The sequence below is a fragment of the Chiloscyllium plagiosum genome, unplaced genomic scaffold, assembly GCF_037043375.1.
Source record: "Chiloscyllium plagiosum isolate Xiang-an unplaced genomic scaffold, Cpla_swu_hap1 HiC_scaffold_6, whole genome shotgun sequence".
In the NCBI taxonomy this organism is placed as follows: Eukaryota; Metazoa; Chordata; class Chondrichthyes; order Orectolobiformes; family Hemiscylliidae; genus Chiloscyllium; species Chiloscyllium plagiosum.
Window position 1 is genome coordinate 13,190,099 of NW_028270144.1, and position 20,990 is coordinate 13,211,088.

The following is a 20,990-nucleotide window of genomic DNA, read 5'->3' on the forward strand; positions in this document are numbered from 1 at the left end:
ATAGAAACTGAAAGAACTGCGGATGCTTAAATCAGAAACAAAAACAGAAATTGCTGGAAAAGCTCAGCAGGTCTGGCAGCATCTGTGGAGAGTTCACTCGGCCCGAAAAATGCTGCCAGACCTGCTGAGCTTTTCCAGCACCCTCTGTTTTTGTCACTCAATAAATCTTGTGTGTAAAAGCATTTAACTAGATGCTGTTAGATTTCAGTTTTAAAGTCTTTCTTCCTGTCATTTTCTCAATTTGTTAATTCTTACTGGTCTCTCACCTTGTTTTGCAAAGCATATTCCAAAAAACATGTGGAAGGTTAGATACAAACTGGTGAATTGAAGTAGCTGGTAAGCACTTAACATAATAAATGGCCAAACCAACTGGCCTACAAAACGTCCCCACCAGATGAGGACATGTACATATTAAAGCTGGATGTCCATGGGGACCTGCTGACTTCTGGAAGCACTGACAGTTCCAACAGTTTTTATTTCCCACCCTGGATGAGCTTGAAAAACTGTTCTATTCAAAGAATTTAAAAATATGTTTTAATAGATAGTTAAATGGAAGGGACATGGAAACAAACATGTTGCACTTCATGTAGAGTCCAGACATTCTGATTGGAATGTAGGAAGATGTTTTTTGAAAAATGATCCATTTTCATTGATAGAAATTAAAATTTGGTCTGGTTATGAGGTATATTATATGTTAACAGAGTAACTTTTGGTACATAGGTCCTGAAGCGGAGGAGAGAGAATGTGAGGACATGAAACTAAACTAAACTAAACTAAACACAATCTTTTTATGTTTCAGTTTTTTTGGTCACATTTTGAAGATGTAGGAATCCTTCTGAACTATATTGTGCAGGGCTGAGTAGCTAGTTAGTGTTTCTTTTCAAATTGAGTGTTTGATATGTGGACTGTAAGAATGCCAGGGTTCAGATAAGGACACAAACTGTCCTTGAACTGTTGCAATCCATGTTGTGATGGTAATATTTTTCTAACTGACCTGCTCGGAGATGTTATTACACACCTCTGTGGTGCTAATTTTATTTTCCCTGCTGAACAGCAATTTTCAAATTGTGAATTTCACAAAGCCACTTCACATTGCATTCAGCGTCCGGTGTAGGCAACACGGAGTGGTGATAAGCAATTTGCCCTTTAGGAATAATAGTTATCGAGGCACAAGTGGAAACTTGCATGGTTGTTTTCTTTTGGTAGTAACTTATCTAAACTTCTTCAATAAAAATAAAGCAAAAAACAAGCCACTGCTTAAAACAAGAAAAAACAGTAAACATTTGGTGGCTCAGTGGTTAGCACTGCTGCCTCAGCACCAGGGACCCAGGTCCAATTGCACTCTTGGGCAACTGTAAGAAGTTTGCACATTCTCCCTAGGTCTGCGTGGGTTTCCTCCAGGTGCTCCAGTTTCCTCCCACAGTCCAAAGATATGTAGGTTAGGTGGATTGACTGTGCTAAACAGCCCCATAGTGTCCAGGGATGTGCAGGCTAGGTGGGTTAGCCACGGGAAATGCAGAGTTACAGGGATAGGGTAGGGAGTGGGTCTGGTTGCGATGCTCTTTGGAAGGTTGGTATGGGCTGATATGGATTCTTCAACACTGCAGGGATTTTATGATTAAACAAACTACTGTGGAGCACAATGATAGAATATTCTAAGAGACCAAATAATTATTTACAGGATAAAAGATAGGAAAAGTGACAACAAAGGAGAAATGCAAGTCAAAGAAGAAAGATGTACACTAAACTTCTGCATTTAAAGATAAAGATATCTAAGGAGATAGCAACAGGAAACAGGGCAAACATAACTGTATTCACAGATTTGGCATTCATCTTGCACAGTTTGCATATATTATTGATAACCAGCAGCCACCAGCATCCATATTCCCTAAAGGGTAAAGTTATGGACCTACAATATCAGAAGACTGCAATCCCGATTGAACCTTTGGAAACATGAGTGGCTGGTTGAGCAATAACTTTGGATGTGCAGTGTTAGCTGCTGAGGGTCATCACCAACATCATTGACAGTTTAGTTACAGAGCTCACTCAGTTTCAAGTAGCATATGTTTAGTTTTCCAGCACTACCTTGTCTCTGGAGGTGGATTCTCGCTGTAAATGTTAAGCGCAATCAACGCACGTGCTTTGTCAGTGTGAACATTGGATAAAGGGGTGTATGTGTTTTTGTATGTGAAGTACACTTATGCATTGAAATCTGAACAACAACTGCTTTCATAAATATTGTAGGCTATTTTATTGCATATGGCTATTGAGACAGCATTCAAGATCAATACAGATATAGTACAATATACTATTCTAAATCAATTATTCATCTTCCGGCAGCATTACATTCAATGTTATATACAATATATACAACGGAAGACACAGCAAGATATGTTAAAGTTACAATTATCTCTTGTCTGGTCACAAGAAGAAATATTACTTAATGTTGTATTTCCTGACATCTGAAAACTAAAAAATAACATGAAAACACTGCTTTTGTATTATTTAGAGTTTAAACAGCATCAAGACAAAAAGAAAACACGCACTGAACTGAAAGGGACAAAATATACAGATCGCAAACTTTGCTGCACACTCTAGTGATCTTTGTAACTAGCGTAGACAGTTATATATTAAATTGCGTTCTGAACTGTAAACTAAGGATGTAAAAATTGCATTCAGTTACATGTTTTGATACAGTGAAGTTATGAAACTTATTTAGTGGCAAGTGTTACTTAGCTCAGTACATTCCATACTCTGCTGTTGTCTCAGGTAATGTAATTTATAGTCAGCATTTTTTCTTTCAGTGCCATGATTGTAAGTGGCTTTTAATGTAGATTCGGCCACTTTATCAAGATTACCTTTAATCCATTTTTATGTAATGTAAAAATTAGCAATGCTCACAGTACTGATTTTCTTTGTACAGTACATTTACACACACCATTAGGCATAACTATAATGGAATCAACCTCAATACAGAGACCTTCACACCGGTCTGTAACTTCAATTACTGGCATTGCAGAAAATTGTGTCTACATTCAGAAATATCTGGCACTTTCATCAACTGTTCTGGTATTAATAAATAACTTAGCAGAAAGGTCTTGAGGAACCACATTCACCAAAAGCAGTACTGATCAGTCCAAGTTCTGCATTCAACGTAAGAAGCACTCACGGTTAAGAAATAGCAAGAACATTATTCTCTATATATCTTTTAAACAAAACCTGCTGACTCCCCTCTTAAGGAATCAAAGTTACGTCTTAAATAATTTGTACAGTTGATAATGTTTTGCATTCAATTGCATTTAATATTTACATTCTGATGCAGCTCAAAATATGTGAAAATCCTATCGCCCGCATTTGTAATATTACATTTCTCTTCCCTATATTGACTTGTGGAAGGCTACCTTCCTGGTCTTAGTGAAAGTGCTTGGCTGCATCTTACTGGGTCTTTCATGGATCTTTTGATCCAAATCCAATGTCCTGAAATTGCACTTTATTTCCCTCTTACAAGACCATTTTGTTTTATCTTAAGTTAGGCTCAAACTAACCAACATGGGATCTTTCTGGAACAAGGCAAGCCCAAAACTCTGGCTCATCACACAGTTAACTATATTCAAGATGTTAAACAAGATGTTAAGGCCTAGGGTTTGCGTATCGGGAGTTCAGTAGCGATAAAGCAAAGTTTGTGCACCTTCTCCCATGAAAGGCTGACTTTAATAATTAAACGAGGTAGGATTTATACCAGGTCAGTAACATTCCAGTTCAGTCGGTTCCTGGTGTGAGATACATTGCAAAAAAGTAATGTGGTCAAGGTGTTACCAGACTGGGAAAGTTAAAGGTACTAACATTTGGCCATATCTCAGCTGAAAGATAGGCCTAACTGGCAACAACTAACATACTGCTAAATAAGTACTGCTTCAGTGCACTCCACCCAAAGAAGGATGAGGGTGATCAATATCCATAGCAAAAACTAATGAGGCAGAAAGCTTCCTTGTCCTTGAAGGTACGCTGTGCATTGCAGTGTTATAATAGTCTCGAGGCATTATTGGTTACCCATTCACAATGAGGAAAGAAGGTAAACTTGAGCAGCATTCCACAAAAGGTGTTGCTGAGCAGCATCGCTTGTGTGAGGTTCCAGAGATGAAGGGTCCGTCAGTCTGAAAGAACAGAAATAAAAAACGTTGCTTGAAACAAATGATAAATTTACAATTCATTTTGTAACATAGAACTTGAATATCATCTAAAAATAGATGATTTTCTTTCTTTGAAATCATCAGGACAACTTCAAGAATTCCAAATTTCAAACCATCGCTGAATTTATACTGCAGGGGAGGTTGGCCAGCACATTGACTCTGGCAGAATATGTTTCTCCAGCTGTTCACAAAAGCTGGAGTACAGAGCACACTCAACCAGCTCATGCTCGCAGAACCCAAACTAACTCATCTATGTTTAGATAGAATGCTTCGATTGGACATCAATTGCTGAACAGTCCTGAATGCACTGATGGCTACGAGGAGAAAGTGAGGTCTGCAGATGCTGGAGATCAGAGCTGAAAATGTGTTGCTGGAAAAGCGCAGCAGGTCAGGCAGCATCCAAGGAGCAGGAGAATCGACGTTTCGGGCATGAGCCCTTCTTCAGGAAGGGCTGAAGAAGGATTCCTGAAGAAGGGCTCATGCCCGAAACGTCGATTCTCCTGCTCCTTGGATGCTGCCTGACCTGCACTGATGGCTGCACCAACATCCAATTTAAGTTCATTAAAAAGTACTAGCTTTCGGAGCATTGCTCCTTCTTCGGGTAGCTGCGGAGCAGGATCATAAGGCACGGAATTTATAGCAAAAGATCATAGTGTCATGCATGCAACTGATACGATATATTGAACAAACCTAGATTGCTGTTAAGTCTTTCATCCTTTCGAATGGTTTGCAGGTTTTGGTTCACTAATATGTAAATGTCAGAACTACTTTTAAGTCACATTCTCAAGATAACAAGGTTTTATTTAAAAAAAAGAGTGACATCTCAGCTCAGACAACATATTTAAGTTAATCAGTTTAGTTCATAACCTATCTCATTCACACTTGATCTTTTCGAAGTGGCATTCCTTCCCTCCCAGGGACATATTCCTTTTAAATAACACAAAAGTGTTCTTTCTTATTTTCTTTGTTAAATTATCCAGAATCATGGAGAACCTATAGTTCCCCATTGCTTTCTCCATGGTAGTGCCTCAGTCAATCACAGTCGACTTGCAAACCAACTAGCACCCACTCCTCCTATTGTAAAAATTGTTACGATTGCATAAAATTTAGATTTCCTTTGTACTTATCCTAGTGAGTACAAAAAATGCTTCAGCAATATGTCTCTCATTTCAACAATGTAAACTTTGCAATATAGACATTCACATGTTGATTTTGCTTAGACTAGTTCTTTGCAGTTATTTTATTTACTTAATAAACTATTTACATAGACAGAAGGCTCAGATAACAAGCTGCAGCTATTTCCAGCACTTGAGCCTGTATCTGTGAAATCCCTCTCCAAAGTTGTTTGGTTAGTTAGCTAAGTGCAGTAACAATTCACATGGGAAATGTTGCTTTCGAGGCCGTGTTTATTTCTGCAGCAAAACATAAGTTTAAGGATTAAGGCAAGGAATTCAGAAAACAATGCAAGTGGGTGGTTTGCAGAACATGAAGAGCATTGTAGATGCAGTGTGTTTTAATTTCATGGTTCTGGGAAGAAAGTTAAATTAGCAGAGCTTGTTAATAGTCTGCAGGTCTGACATGGAATACTGGAAGTCAGGTCTACGCTTTGATTACACTGCAACTTCAAATACAACCTACAATACCTCTGCCCTATTTTTGAATGTATATTTGTTTAGTTTTGAAAAAGAAGCTACGGTTGACTGGAGTTTTAAAATGGAGTAACTATGTCTAACCCTTCAACATGGCTTTATAATTTGTGCTGTTAAGATACACAGCTTTACAATTTCAACTTTTTGTTATTAAACCTCTGCAATTTTCTACTTGACAGTTAACAGACAAAATTGAGTCTTAAAAACAGAAGATTTGATTCTCAAAAAGATTCAGGCCTGACCTTTAAACTAACTGAATAAGAACAGACCTAAGCAGTGAGAGAGGTTTCTGGAAAGTATGAATTGGGTGTTTACAATGGGAATACTGTGCTCTAAATATTACTGTTGGCACAAGTTCTTTTCAATTTCCTAAAGTGCAGTTATCAGGAGCCTGAATACAGGCTCCTTTTGTTTTTCAACATCCCATTGAATTTTTAACAAAAGAACTCCAAAAGATAATGATTATCAGATGCAGAACAATCTGCTGCTTGAAAGTCAAACTCTTGAAAGAAGGGTTTTGAAACACAAGATAAACATTGAGGGGATGAAGTTAGTTTATAGCAGCATCATGGAACAGTGTTGGTGTATTAACAGCTGATTTTGTTTCAGCCCAGCCACACTTCTTATCACGAAGATCACAGACAATTAATTCAAACGTTTTTTCTGGAGATTCGATTCCAAGTCTCGCTGACACTTTTACTTGGTTGGCATTTGAAATTCTTGATGACATTTTTTCAAGACAATTCGAAGTAAAAACTTATCAATGAAGAACCATGAAAGCAGAAAAACAGAAACAAAATCAGAAACTGCTGGAAAGGTCCTGGCAGGATGTGTGGACTGGGAAAGCAGAGTTAATGTTTCGGGTCCAGCGAGCCTTCGGAATGAGAGTGACAACTGTTGAAAGTAAAACATTGGCCTCTGGTTCACTGGCTGCCCAACCCACACTGTCGGATTACACAGCTCTCCATCTCGCCAGGTGCCAGCCACAGCCAGCAGCTTGCTGCGGTCAGAGAATTTGATGACCAGGCGCCAACTTAGGCCTAGCCTGCTGTAAAATGGCTGAGGATGTGCTGGCCAAGTGGAGAGAGACTCGCCCCCATCTGCACTGTAAAATTTAGCCCTCTGGGTGCATCACTATAATGATAAAATGATAGCGTGCAGCAAATGGTCACTTCGCAAGAAGTCCCTTGCTAACACATGTTCTTTTGTTTTTGAAGAATAGAGTATGATGAGTGTGAGGCACACAACTCATATTTTTGGTTTAGCGTTTCTCACAAGGCTAGTTGACCAGACATATGTCATCTACTTGAGAGGGTGTTTATGGTCAACTACATACTGTAACATTGATCACATGTAGTTCAGACCAGATCAAGGTGATTTCCCTTCTCTGAAGAACATGAGCAAACTTGTTGACAGTACAGGATCATTCACAGTCATTTAAATGATCAGCTACTAACTACATTTAGATCATAAGATATAAATGTAGGTTCACTGAACCTGCTTCCCCCATTCAGTAAGATCATCATGACTGATTGGATTGTGGCCTCAACTCCCTTGTTGGCCAACATTCATTTGCCTTGTTGGGGTGGCAGCATGGTAGCTCAGTGGTTAGCATTGCTGCCTCACAGCGCCAGGGACCGGGTTCAATTCCAGCCTCAGGTGACTGCCTGTGTGGAGTTTGCATATTCTCCCCGTGTCTGCGTGGGTTTCAAAGATGTGCAGGTCAGGTGAATTGGCCATGCTAAATTGCCCATAGTGTTAGATGCATTAGTCAGAGGGAAATGGGTCTGGGTGGGTTACTTTAGAGGGTTGGTGTGGACTTGTTGCGCCAAATGGCCTGTCTCCACCCTGTAAGGAATCTAATTTAGTTATATTTGTTCACTATATTCTTTAATTGCATGACACTGTGATCTTTTGCTATAAATTCTGTGTCTTATGATCCTGCCCCACTAGTTACCTGATGAAGGAGCAGCACACTGAAAGCTTCCAAATAAACCTGTTGGACTATAACCTGGTGTTGTGTTATTTTTAACTTTGCTCACCTCAGTCCAACACTGGCACCTCCACATCATAACATCTATCTAGTTCAATCTTAAATATGTTTAAAGACCCAGTCTCTACTCGTCCCTAGGGAAAAGAATCTCAAAGACTTCTAAGAGATTAAACAAACCCTCCCATCTTCACCTTAAATATGAGGCAACATAATTTTAAATGATGACCCTTATTTTAGATTACCCCACTAAAGGATTCATCCTTTCAGCATCTACCATGTCAATCCTTATGTTTTAATAACACCAGGTCTTGTTCTTCTAAACTCCAACTAGTATAGATCCATTCTGGTCAAACTTTCCTCAGAAGACCAGCTCTTCAAACCATGAATCAGCCCCGTGAACCTTCTCTGAACTACTTCCAATGCAAACATATCTCTCCTTAGGTACAGTGACCAAATCTCTGTGCAGCACTCTAAGGGAAGTCTCACTAATGTGCCGCATAGTTGCAGCAAACCCTTCCAATGTAGTTTCACTACATGACCAAGCTATTGTCTAGCACTGTTTTGTATATTCAGTTAAGATACATCGATCACAACATGTGATCTGTATGAATTGGGCTCTTACTTATCCTCTGCAGAAATTCATTCAAAAGCGGAGAATAATACACCCATTGCCAAATCACTTCCAATGTATTTGTTGTATAGTTCTTTAATCTTCTCAGTAACAATTGCTGGGAGGGATTGTTCAGTAAGTATCGGCTAGTAAAGCAGGATGTTTGCAAACTCCTGCGACTGCTAAGAGATTCAGCATTACATTCTAGGATGTTAATATCCAACACAAAACAAATACGAGTCAGATCATCATCATCATCATCACAAAAAGAACCAGCTATGGTGCTAAGGTATATTTGTGTACAGTGACACTATGAAACCAATATTGTCCAACTAGTTAGCATCTGTTGTAACTTCTGTATACATAAAACTGACTGAGTGTTAGCATTTGTATATCTGGAGTCAGATGTACCACATCAGACCTGAGCACACGCTCTCGGTATGTACTCCAGTGCATTAAGTTAGAGAGCTGCAATATCTGAATGAGATATTAAATCAAGACCCCACCTCGCTTCTTAGGTGGCTATAAAATATTCTGCCATAATGGGGAAAGAGCGTGATACTTTTCCAAGAGTCTTGTCTAACTTCCATACCTCTAGCATTACAACAAAAGCAGATTAACTGCTCATTTCTCTTCATGCTGATCATGGAGCTTGCTGTAATGCAATGGCCATGTTTATCTACATAATTGATACTTTTAAAGTGTAAGCACTTTAGGCCATTGCAAAGCTACAAAAGATGCAAATCATTGCCTTTTCCCTTTTCTGTAATCTGCTTATTTGACTGTAATGTTTATCCTTCTAACTTGGTTTCTTTTTATCTACGTTATACTATGAATGGTGATGTAACTTTTTTTTCTTTATGTATTTTGTATCTAGGTATTTTGTACCTAACATGGTGCCGTGACCGACAATGCTGTAAACTTTTCACAGTACTCCTGTACTCGAGTACATGGGACAAAAAAAATGCCTAATTCTAATTCTCCTTCCTTGCTGTCAACAGTATGAGGCTGAACTAGACTGACTGAACATCTCGGTGTTGTGTTTGTAGCAGAGATCAACTTCCAACCACAATTCAATGTCACCACTAACACCACCGACTTGCACCTCCCTAAAATTGCTTAATCTTATCCATGCCTCAGCTCACCTGTTCTGAAATCCCGATCCGTGCCTTGGTTGCTATGAGAATCAGATATTCCTGGTTATCCCTTGATCTATCTTCTTTAAATTTGAGGTTATCCAAAACTCTCTGGCCATGGCCTAGCTTGCCTCTAAGTTGGTACTATCCCTCTGCTTGCTGACATGAAATGGCCCCCTTTAAAGAAGTACTTCACATTTAAAATTGTATCCTTTATTTTCCAATCTCTCTATGGCCTTGTCCTCCCTAATCTCTGTAATCTCCTCTGGCCTCAGCTAATGCGGCACTGGCCTCTTAAGCATCCTCAATCTCGACCGCATCATAACCAGTGGCTATGTTTCACTCCTGGGGTTCCAATTTCTAGAATTGCCTCCCTAAATCATTTTCCTGACACCTGTCTTCCTACTTGAAAATTCTCCTTAACCTACCTCTGACAAAGCTTCTGGGCAACTCCTCTTTTTTTAAAAAAATACAGCTCATGTTTTGGAGATAAATAACATTCCTGTGAAGTGCACTGGGAAAGTTACTGAATTCAAAGCACTATATAAACACAGGTTGTTGCTGTTAAATATATATTAGCATAATTCTATCCCTGTTTAAGCATTGGCCTATTGTGGTATGAAAATAATTGGTCAAAGAGGTAAAACAAGCAAAGTTTGGTTGTAAAATGGTGCTTATTGGGTTCGCATTCCCAGCACTTTGTTTAACTCGATGAAATAGATTCAGTAGATCTTTCATTCTCATCAACAATCATCGTCTTCTCATGCGCGTTAAGGTCCAGTTACAAGAACCATGTAGCCACATCACTGTCAGCCGGCCCAAGCTCAAAATGATGAGGCAGTACCATTCACAATCACACCTTAGTGACACCATAAGAGACACCATTCAAACAATCTTCCAGGGATGAAGAGTCTATGACTAGACTTTCTGACTGGCTGGATATTAAGTTGCACAATAATTAACAGCAATCAAAAGAGTTTAACCAAAAACACACACAAATTATCCAAGAATAGTCTTCGCTAGACGAGCTAGCAACCATGCCATTAATTTCTCCATTTGCATGGTTTCTTACCTTATTTTGTGCCAGTACCAATCTACTAATGCATTGGGGTAGCATCAGCATTTAAAATAGTTACTTTATAACACACAGTGTGAAGAATGTGATTTTAAAAACATCTATTTACGCTGGACTTCCAAGAAACAATGGTTAACTTGTAGACAATATGCAATGCCAGCAAATTATAATAAATTGCTTACAATAAGAGATTATGTTCTTAAAGAAGACTGATGAAGGTATCAACATGAGGTTTCCCAAGTCTCTAACATGTTCCAAATTGTATCTCATTCCGAATTTGACGAACAAGCTGTTTTAATTGTATAGCCAAAGTACAACTGTCACTGCTATCAGCTGTTGAAATTTTAGCTAAACTAAAAACTTCAGCTGGTGATAATATCCTGTGCTGGTAAGTGGCTTGGTATTGGTTGCAATATGATGATTGAAACATGCCCAAAATCTAATCCAATCTGGACTTGAGTAAATGAGATTAGGCCCTCCAAGGATGGGGTAATAAATTGGTAAACAGAAAATGTCTGCATGTAGTCACAGTGACTTGGTTTAGGGACTCTTAAGCAATGCTGTGTAATAACTGTGTGCATTATCAGAATGCTATGTAACTTGAAAAACAAACTCAGTGCACCCATTTGAAATATTTACTAAAACGGAGTTCCAAAATCATGATCTATCATAGACAGTATTATAAAAGTAAACACTGGCTGAATTTCCTCTCCAATAGCAGAATTACAGGAGTTTCTTATAAATTTCACATAATCTGTGCACCGTAAAATAGTAGAAATATTTTTCTAACACGCTAAAATGATGTTTGATAAACTTGATTGTAGAATTACAATAAACTAACCAAGTTTTGACTGAAGACTTGACTGATTTATTGTTTAAAAATGGAAAATTGGAATATGCATAACTTGTATTCAGAAGGATGAGGTGAAATGTACTTCAAAATCAATAGCAACACTACTGTCCTTCAAATGATATCCAGAATCTTTCAAGGTAATTGAAGGGAAAAGAGTCGGCAGAAAGAGATAAGAGAAGAGATTATAGGGGTGTATTTAAAGGGGTCAATTTTGAGGTCTCTTTTCAAAACAGCAGGAACAGCAGCGGAAGCCTTTCCATGATATAACATCACAACTGTTCATCTGTGCAGCAGTTCATGGAATGAAATGAAGTGAAAAGGAGGAAACAGAAATAACATTTTCAACACATCGGTCTTCCCAAAAGCTTTCACTTCAACGGTGTAGCCGGTGTACTCAACTGGTCACAAGGTAGGAAGGTTCAACAGCTATTAACTGTGACAATTGTATGGCTACACAATTACAACAACTTGTTAGTCTAATTCAGAATGATATACAATTTGAATATGTTTCAGACTCAGGAAACCTCATTATTGTATCTTCATCGATTTTATTTAAGAAAATAATCCAGCATAAATAAGATGTTTTTAAATCACTTTCTTCACACGGTGTGTAATGAAATAAATATTTTAAACTCTGATGCTATTCCAAAGTATTGGTACTTTGGCACTGGGACAAAAAGGAGAAATTAATAGTATGATTGCTTCAGTGCTCTGTTCAGGTATTGAACAGGTACAATTTAAGATTCTAACACATAACAGTGACCCATTTCTATAACGTAGCTTACATGGTTTCAATTTTCATCCTGGGACTTAAATTAGGTCACTAACATCCACCCAAATTATGTTCTTTTTTTTGTTTTGAAACAATCTGCCTCCCCGTCACTATTTGGATCATGCTGAGAAAGAAAATCAGATGGGGAAAGACTACTGTAAAGTTATTTGCACGTTTTAGGTTTTTAAAACATATTATGACTTACTGTTCAGAAATGCAAGGCATCTGTTATAGATTGTGAAGGGAGTATGTTAAGTTAAAAACCAATCACCTCCGATCCTCCTGCCCACTATGCTTCTTCCCTCCTCCTCATTAAATAAAAGCGAGTCTCAGTATGTTATGAAGGGACATTTATTAGAATTCCACTTCAGGGTAGAACAACTTTGCATAATGGAAGAAGGGATTATCAAAAGGAAACTGGACAAGTGCTGCAGCATTTTGTGGACAGTAAGTATTGTGAAAAGGCAAATTTGAAAAATACCAAAATGTTAATTTAACACGTGATTAAGTTCAATTAATTTTATTCCCACATCCCAGTTAGAAGTATTAATAGGGGATAGTGGCATTAAAAATAATTTAATTCAAAGCATGTATTCATCTTTTATGCAACACCTCAGAAAAGCAGAAAACTAATTTGCATGGAAGGAGATTGAAAATATTAGTCGGCCATGATTATTGAATTTTACATTTTGTTTACTGCTTATTTTTAAATTTTCATCATATCCCAAAGCTCTTTCAACACTACATTCTATTGGGCTAACAGGCGCCAGTAACTTGCTCAGATGCTCCATCATCTCTTTTTTTATTTTGGAGCATTATATCAGGCAGACATGGTGAACACTGTGCTTTTTTTGTCCGTTATGGCATTTGCCAGGAGCAGAGAGCAGTGAAATTGACCAACAATATTCAAGAAGCACGTTTATGGCAGAAACTATATATTAAAAGCATTTGCATATCTAAAACAACAGATCCTCAGGAAAGATCATGTAAAACAGGAGGTGGGGAGGGAGCTATTTATGGGATTAATTGGTAGCAGATAGCCCAGCAACCACTCAAATATTTCACACACAAACCATTTCAACAGGCACAAAAGCAAACTCATGCATTTTCTTGGTGACTATTGCAGTGCTACTGCAACTGTTATCCAGCTGATAGGTCATCATTCACTTCTGTCAGATCTCCATTGCACAGCATGGACAGATAGCTAACTCATTTGTTTGCCTTGCCTTTACCATTCGACTCATTCACTTCCACTCTCACCACTAACCAGTTCATTTTGCAGTGCTTACAATCGCTTCACTTAAGCCTTTGACAACAAAGGTATAAAAGGTTGTTACTAAACCAAACAAACTAGTGGTCTACATTATGTGATTTCTCATGAGTCAGAGGGCGAATTTTAAGATTCAAACAAAAATGGGAATTTCCTTGGGGTACTGAGGTGATGTGAGAGCGGCTCTCAAAATGTTGGGGAAAAGGCTCAGTTGCAAAGCACTGCCCAGATTCCCAGGGGCACGAAACTTCACAGGCAATCTCCAAAGGCACGGTTTGAGAAACCTCAGCAGCCTGCAGTGCGACCTGCTCATGGGGAATCATCACACTAAGGGGAGCACTGTTTAAAACAGCAGCGTAGGAATGAATTTCTCCTGCGCTGGTTGAAGAAAGTTTGCTTTTTTTTGTGATCAAGCGGAACTGATGAATGAGCAACTTAATTGGAAAAGTCTTAGTTCACACACATCGATGTTTACAACACAGAAAGAGATTCAATTTCTAGAACTGTAAGGTTCACTCCTGCATGAAGGGCTTATCTTATAAAGAAAGGTTGAACAATTCGGGCCCATGCCCACTCGAAGGACAGGCGATCTCATCGAAGCATAAAAGATTGTGAGGAGATTTGATAAAATGGCTACTGGGAGGCTGTTTCATGGATTCATGGAGATGTACAGCACAGAAACAGACCCTTTGGTCCAACTCATCCATGGTGACCGATGTAGTCCTTTATCTAGCCCCATTTACCAGCACTTGACCCATATCCCTCCAAAGCCTTCCTATTAATATACCCAACCAGATGCCTTTTAGATGTTGTAATTGTACCACCATCCACCACTTCCTCTGGCAGCTCCTCCCATACATCATTAATTAGTGTGGACAAAGACAGATCTGGGCAATTTTTTACATTTCCAAGTAGATGCCAGGTTGTAGCTGTACTGGAACAACTTAGACAGTCAAGTGTTAAATCTATTGAGGATGAAGTTCAAGTTGGGAGGGGTTGGCAACAAGAGGTGTGAGAGGGGGATTGGGTGAGAGTGCTCTGATTGGAGAAGAAAGAGGAAGTGTTTGCGATTTTTGAGAAGATTTGTAGCTCAGGTTGAGGTTCAGATTGTAAGTTTGCTCACTGAGCTGGAAGGTTTGTTTTTGGACATTTCAAAACCATACAAGGAAACTTCATCACTGAGCTTTCGTTGAAGCACCGGTGTTCTGTCCCTCCCCGTACCCATGCCTCTTAATGGAGGAGGCTAAAACTGATGGACATGGTTTGAAATAAAACAATAGAAGGGGACGATGAGTTTTTCTTTCTCTACGGTCATTTAGAATGTAGATTTCTCCTCAACACAAAATAGCAGAGGCTAGGTCATTAAATTTACTCAAGGCTGAGTTCTAGTTTTAATAGGCAAGGAGGTCAAGGGTAGGAGTTACGCAAAAGAACATGACCAGAACAGCCATGTCCTGACTAAATGGTGGTGCAGGCCCAGAGCACATCCAGCTACTAAGTACAATGCATCACAATTTAACCAAAAAAAATTGACACAGAAGATGAAATAAAATAAAATTTAGAGTGTCAGTCATGGCTCAGTTGATAATATCTCTCCTTCACACTTGGGGTCACCAGACTAGAGTACAAAAATCAAGCTGATCTTTCCAATACAGTATTGGGGGAGTGTCAGGCTGTTAGATGAAAGGTTGAACCAAGGCTCCTTTGTTTTTGGATTAGATTAGATTAGATTAGATTAGATTAGATTAGATTACTTACAGTGTGGAAACAGGCCCTTCGGCCCAACAAGTCCACACCGACCTGCCGAAGCGCAACGCACCCGGACCCATTCCCCGAACACTACGGGCAATTTAGCAAGGCCAATTCACCTAATCTGCACATTTTTGGATTGTGGAAGGAAACCGGAGCACCCGGAGCAAACCCACGCAGACACGGGGAGAATGTGCAAACTCCACACAGAGAGTCGCCTGAGGCGGGAATTGAACCCCGGTCTCTGGCGTTGTGAGGCAGCAGTGCTAACCATTGTGCCTGGATGTCAAATATACCATGGCATTATTTTGAAGAAAAGCAAGAGAATAAACCTGGGAAGTTTTTTTTTAACATTAGCAAAAAATTGAGTCTTTGGTGATTATCACTTTGCTGTTTGCATGAAATTTGGCTCCACCATATCTAACTTTGTAACTGCGATTAAACTCCCATATTGTGGCTATAAAGAGTTTTGAGATGGTCAATGACCATGAAAGCTGCAATGTAAATTCATGCTTTTTTTCCCCCAGGAATCAAAGTAAATCTTTACAGCTAATAATAACTATCTGCCATTGAGTATACTTTGCTTTAAGTTCTTCATTATACTATCAAGGTTGCTATGTTGCACTTGAACATTTGTTACACCATCAAAGCGTGTGTGAAATTGCTCATGGCAAGTCCGGGTGTCCACCGACGTGTGACAGCTGAAGTGTACAGGAAGCAAGTGAGACAGAACAAGAAGTGTCCACAATATACAAATATAGTATATTATTTGTCAACCTTCCGTGGTGCTGAACATAAAATCAAACAAATTGCTCAGGTTGAGCGTACTTACAAATTGAATTTTGCCCACCGTGTAAGTCACAGGAAAACAGAAATTGATGGAGAAACTCAGCAGGTCTGGCAGCATCTGTGGGAGGTTCTGATGAAAAGTTATTGGAATTGCAACATTAACTCTGCTTTCTTTCCTTGGTTACTGCCAGACTTGATGAGTTTTTCCAGCAATTTCTGTTTTGTTTCAGATCTCCAGCACCTTCAATTCTTTGTTTTATTTGTACATCCTAGGTTGTCTGATCTCTTCTATAATACTTGGATTTTATTTATTTTTTGATAGCTAAGTAGGGAAGGTACTGCAGTTTGACAGCAGAATTGCGTGCGGAGAATGCAGATCTCTTTAACAGGTTGGTTTTAATAGGAAGCATGAATTTACATTGTGGCTATCATGATCAGGAAATTAGAAACTGAAACAAGCGAAACTAAAGGAAAGGATCTAGAATGAGCTTAATCAAATAATGGAAGTAAAATAGCCGCATATTTAAAAAATATTAGGCAAAGCTCATAGGAAAACAATCTCAAAAGAAATCAAAGGACTAAAATAAAGGAGAATGAAGATACAGGTTTGATGGAAAAAGATTAAATTCTCAAATACCTTCTGTTAATAGAGCACCTTTAATGCAAAATATGACGTGTTTGTTCAGAGGTAGGATTTAAAAAGAGAAGAGGCAATGGAACAGACAGAATTGGCTACGTAGGTTTCAACAGCTCTGAACAGCTCAAAAACAGCCAAGGGTAAAGGAAGAATGAGTGCACAAGCAGTTAGAGTCAAAGCAACATAAGCCGAAGGAAAATTGCAGGTTTGAAGTCAGAGAAAAACAGGATATAATTCATCTTCAGAAAAGTACAAGAAGGAAAACTACTTCCTTTATTTTTGAGGATTCTGATGCAATCTGAGACTTGCCTAATTACCCAACTGAAATAGAAAACAGTTTCTGACTGGAAGGATGTAGTAATAATCTTCCTCAGTCATTGTGAAATATCCTAGAATGGATGAGAAAGTGCTTATTTACAGTCCCTCCTTTTACTAATAGAGATTAAGTTAAACTAGAACTAATGTTAATATTAGAGATAACAGTCCAACCACCTCCCCTCAGGTTTTGTTTCTCTGACTCTAATCTCTAACCACCCAAGGGCTCATCAGATTGGTCACCAACAAAAACCATGAAGTAAGTATTCAGCTCTGTGATGCAATACTGAGCTGCTAAACTTGAGGAAATTGGTTTAAAACAGATGGATTATCATATACTATAGCCAAATCCAACAGCAAGGCCAACTTCCCCATACAGATATTCAAGTTTCTTTTGCAATTTCTTTTGGGATGCTTTTCAGAGGCTGTAAAATATGCAAACATACAGCAAAATTTACTTGGGTTCAATTCGACTTAAGTGAAAAATTACCATTTACCATTAGTTGTGATGATCTGTCTCAAACTGCATATTTATATATACAGTGTTTTCTTTGTTTCCTGTACCCTCTACATTGTAAGTACAAGCACTTCCTCATTTTGCGAAGGACAGATCAAATCTGCTTGTTGATCAATTTTCAAAAACGTTTGAAAGTCTGGTGGAATACTTGTTACCAGAGTGGTCAGACTGTTTTTTTTGAAAATGTCTTAATGTCCGCAGAATATGCTTCAGGAATATTTGTATCAAAGGTAAAACCGCTGATGATATCTTTCGGTGGATATTTTACATTACAAACAGTGAAAAATAAGGTCATCAAATCTGCATTGATAGCTAAATTGATCTGATCTCTCTACTTCAAGGTTAATAGTTATTCAGCTCTTAAAGCACAGAACATAGAACTGTGCAGAACAGGAACAGGCCCTTCGGCCCACAGTGTTGTCCCAAACATGACGACAAAGTAATCCTTCTGCCTGCCTTTGGTCCATAACCCTCAATTCCTTCCATATTCCTGTGCTTATGCAGAGATCCCTTAAATGCCCCTATCGTATCTGCCTCCATGACTACCCCTGGCAACACATTCCAGACTCCTACCACTCTGTGCAAAAAATAAAAATTTTCCTTTCACGTCTTTGAACTCCTCTACCCCCCCCCCCCCCGCTTAGTATTAGGCATTTAAAGCATACAAAACAAATCTATCTGCACCTCTGAATTATCCAAACACAATGCTCAAAATGTTGGAAATAGCTTCTCCAAGTGAAAGTCAGCTATTGCCCTCAGCCCCCTCTGATAATAATAAGAGGAGTCGCAAATAGATAGGACAGTGAAGAAGGCATTTGGTATGCTTTCCTTTATTGGTCAGAGCACTGAGTACAGGAGTTGGGAGGTCAAGTTGTGGCTGTACAGGACATTGGTTAGGCCACTGTTGGAATACTGCACGCAGTTCTGATCTCCTTCCTATCAGAAAGATGTTGTGAAACTTGAAAGGGTTCAGAAAAGATTTACAAGGATGTGGCCAGGGTTGGAGGATTTGAGCTATTGGGAGAGGCTGAGAGGGGTGACCTTATAGAAGTTTATAAAAACATGAGGAGCATGGATAGCATAAATGGACAAAGTCTTTTCCCTGGGGTAGTGGAATCCAAAATTAGAAGGCATAGGTTTAGGGTGAGAGGGGAAAGACATAAAAAAGACTTACGGGGCAACTTTTTCACGCAGAGGGTGGTAAGTGTATGCATTTACTGCCAGAGGAAGTGGTGCAGGCTATTTGCAACATCTAAGAGGCAGTTGGATGGTTATATGAATAGGAAGGGTTTGGAGGGATATGGGCTAGGTGCTGGCAGTTAGGACTAGATTGGGTTGAGATATCTGGTCGGCATGGACCGGATGGACCGAAGGGTCTGTTTCCATGCTGTATACATCTCTATGACTCTAAGTGAAATTCCAATTGATTTTCATTGTTAACTTCAGTGAGGGAGTTACAGGATAACAGTTATAACAGAATACTGAACTTGCTACCCTGAAAATTGTGGAAGTGAATTAAAGTAGAACTGACAACAACTGGTGAGAGGTATTTGATAATTGGAAAAATCTAACTAAATCACTAGTTTTCCAAGGAAAAGGAAACCTGCTAAGCATTTCTGGTGTGATCTAAATGTGCCTGCAATCTAACACTGTGGACTGGAATGTAACCTAATTAACATCTCTGGACTTACACAGAATTAAAATTGGACACTATGGCCTGGATTTATACAGTTACAGAAAGTGTAGCCAAAAGGCATCAGAGTCTAGATTTCAGAAATCCCAACCCTGAACCCAGCATCCAACATTTTCAAGGAATTGGGGCTGGGGGTGTGTGTGGGGTGGGGGGAGGGGGAGGGGCGTGGGTCAACCAGAGTAATCAACCCCCATAATTAGATGAAAAAAAATTAACAATTTTTGAGAGATTGACTGACTCATTTTTAAGTCCATTTTGGGCTTCTACATCTAAGAGTTGACTTCCAGCAGCACTCACAATACACACCCGGTCACAAACAGTTAACCTGCATCCTTTTAAAAATTTCCACACACCCATGTTACTTTGAAATGATAAGGAAAAATTTTAAACACTATTATTTTGTTATATCACATTGTGAAAGCAAGACGATCGGAAAGTTCCCATGTGTTTAAATGAAGTTACAAAGATTACATGCCCCAAATAACAAGGAACAAGAACAGGTCCTTTGAGCGGCCTCTGTCATTTAATGACTGCAGCTGATCTGATTTTGACCTCAAGTCTACATTCCTGTGAATTACCGATAATCTTTTATCCCTTTTTGTAATCAAGAATCAATCTATCTGTCTATCTCTGCCTTAAAAATGTTTAAAGATCCCACATTAAAAGTCACACAACACCAGGTTATAGTCCAACAGGTTTACTTGGAAGCACTAGATTGACAACCATCTGATGAAGGAGCAGCGCTCCGAAAGCTAGTGTGCTTCCAAGTAAACCAGTTGGACTCTAACCTGGTGTTGTGTGATTTTTAATTTTGTACACCCCCGTCCAACACCAGCACCTCCACATCATAAAGATGCCACAACCACTGCTTTTTGTGGAAGAGAATTCCAAAGACTCTTAACCCTAAAAGAAAATACACTTCCTCATCTCTTGTCTTAAATAGATGACCCATTAATTTTAAACTATGACACCCTAGTTCTAAATTCTTCCACAAATGGAAACATCCTTTCAACATCCACCCGGTCAAGTCACATCAGGATCTTATATGTTTCAATAACTCAAATGCCAGAGGTTACAGCCCTAGCCTGTGCAGCCTATCCTCATAAGGCCAACTGCTCATTCCAGGTATTCATCTAATCAACCCTCTCTGAACGGCTTCGAATGTGCTAACATCCTTCCCTATGGTGACCAGTACTATATACAGTACTTCAAATGTGGTTTTGCCAATGCTCTGTATAACTGGAGCATAATTGTCCTTGCATTCAATTCGGTAAAAACAAGGACTGCAGATGCTGGAAACCAGATTCTAGATTAGAGTGGTGCTGGAAAAGCACAGCAGTTCAGGCAGCATCCGAGGAGCAGGAACATCGATGTTACAGGCAAAAGCCCTTCATCAAGAATAGAGGCAGGGTGCCTACATGGTGGAGAGATAAATGAGAGGAGGGTGGGTACCCTGCAGGCACTCTGCCTCTATTCTTGATGAAGGGCTTTAGCCCGAAACGTCGATTTTCCTGCTCCTCGGATGCTGCCTGAACTGCTGTGCTTTTCAAACACCACTCTAATCTAGAATCTTGCATTCAATTCCCCTTGCAATAACACAATATTTTACTGGCTTTCCTGATTACTTGCTGTGCCTGCATACTAACATTCATGCTCTGGCATACTCAGATCTCTCTGGACCTCAGAGCTGTGTGACCTGTAACTGTGTACATAATTTGCTTATTTATTTGTTTTGTTTCTGC

At 39.2% G+C, this 20,990-nt stretch overlaps 1 protein-coding gene across 1 annotated transcript in view; it reads right to left on the reverse strand.

Moving 5' to 3' along the window:
• Positions 1–2,224: 2,224 nt before the first annotated feature.
• LOC122550450 (insulin receptor substrate 2-like) overlaps positions 2,225–20,990 on the reverse strand; it is a 44,716-nt gene continuing 25,950 nt past the window's right edge. Inside the window, exon 2 of the mRNA XM_043691192.2 lies at positions 2,225–4,154. Coding sequence (XP_043547127.2) covers positions 4,150–4,154 — 5 coding nt within the window. The 3' untranslated portion in view covers positions 2,225–4,149. The remainder of the gene's footprint in view (positions 4,155–20,990) is intronic.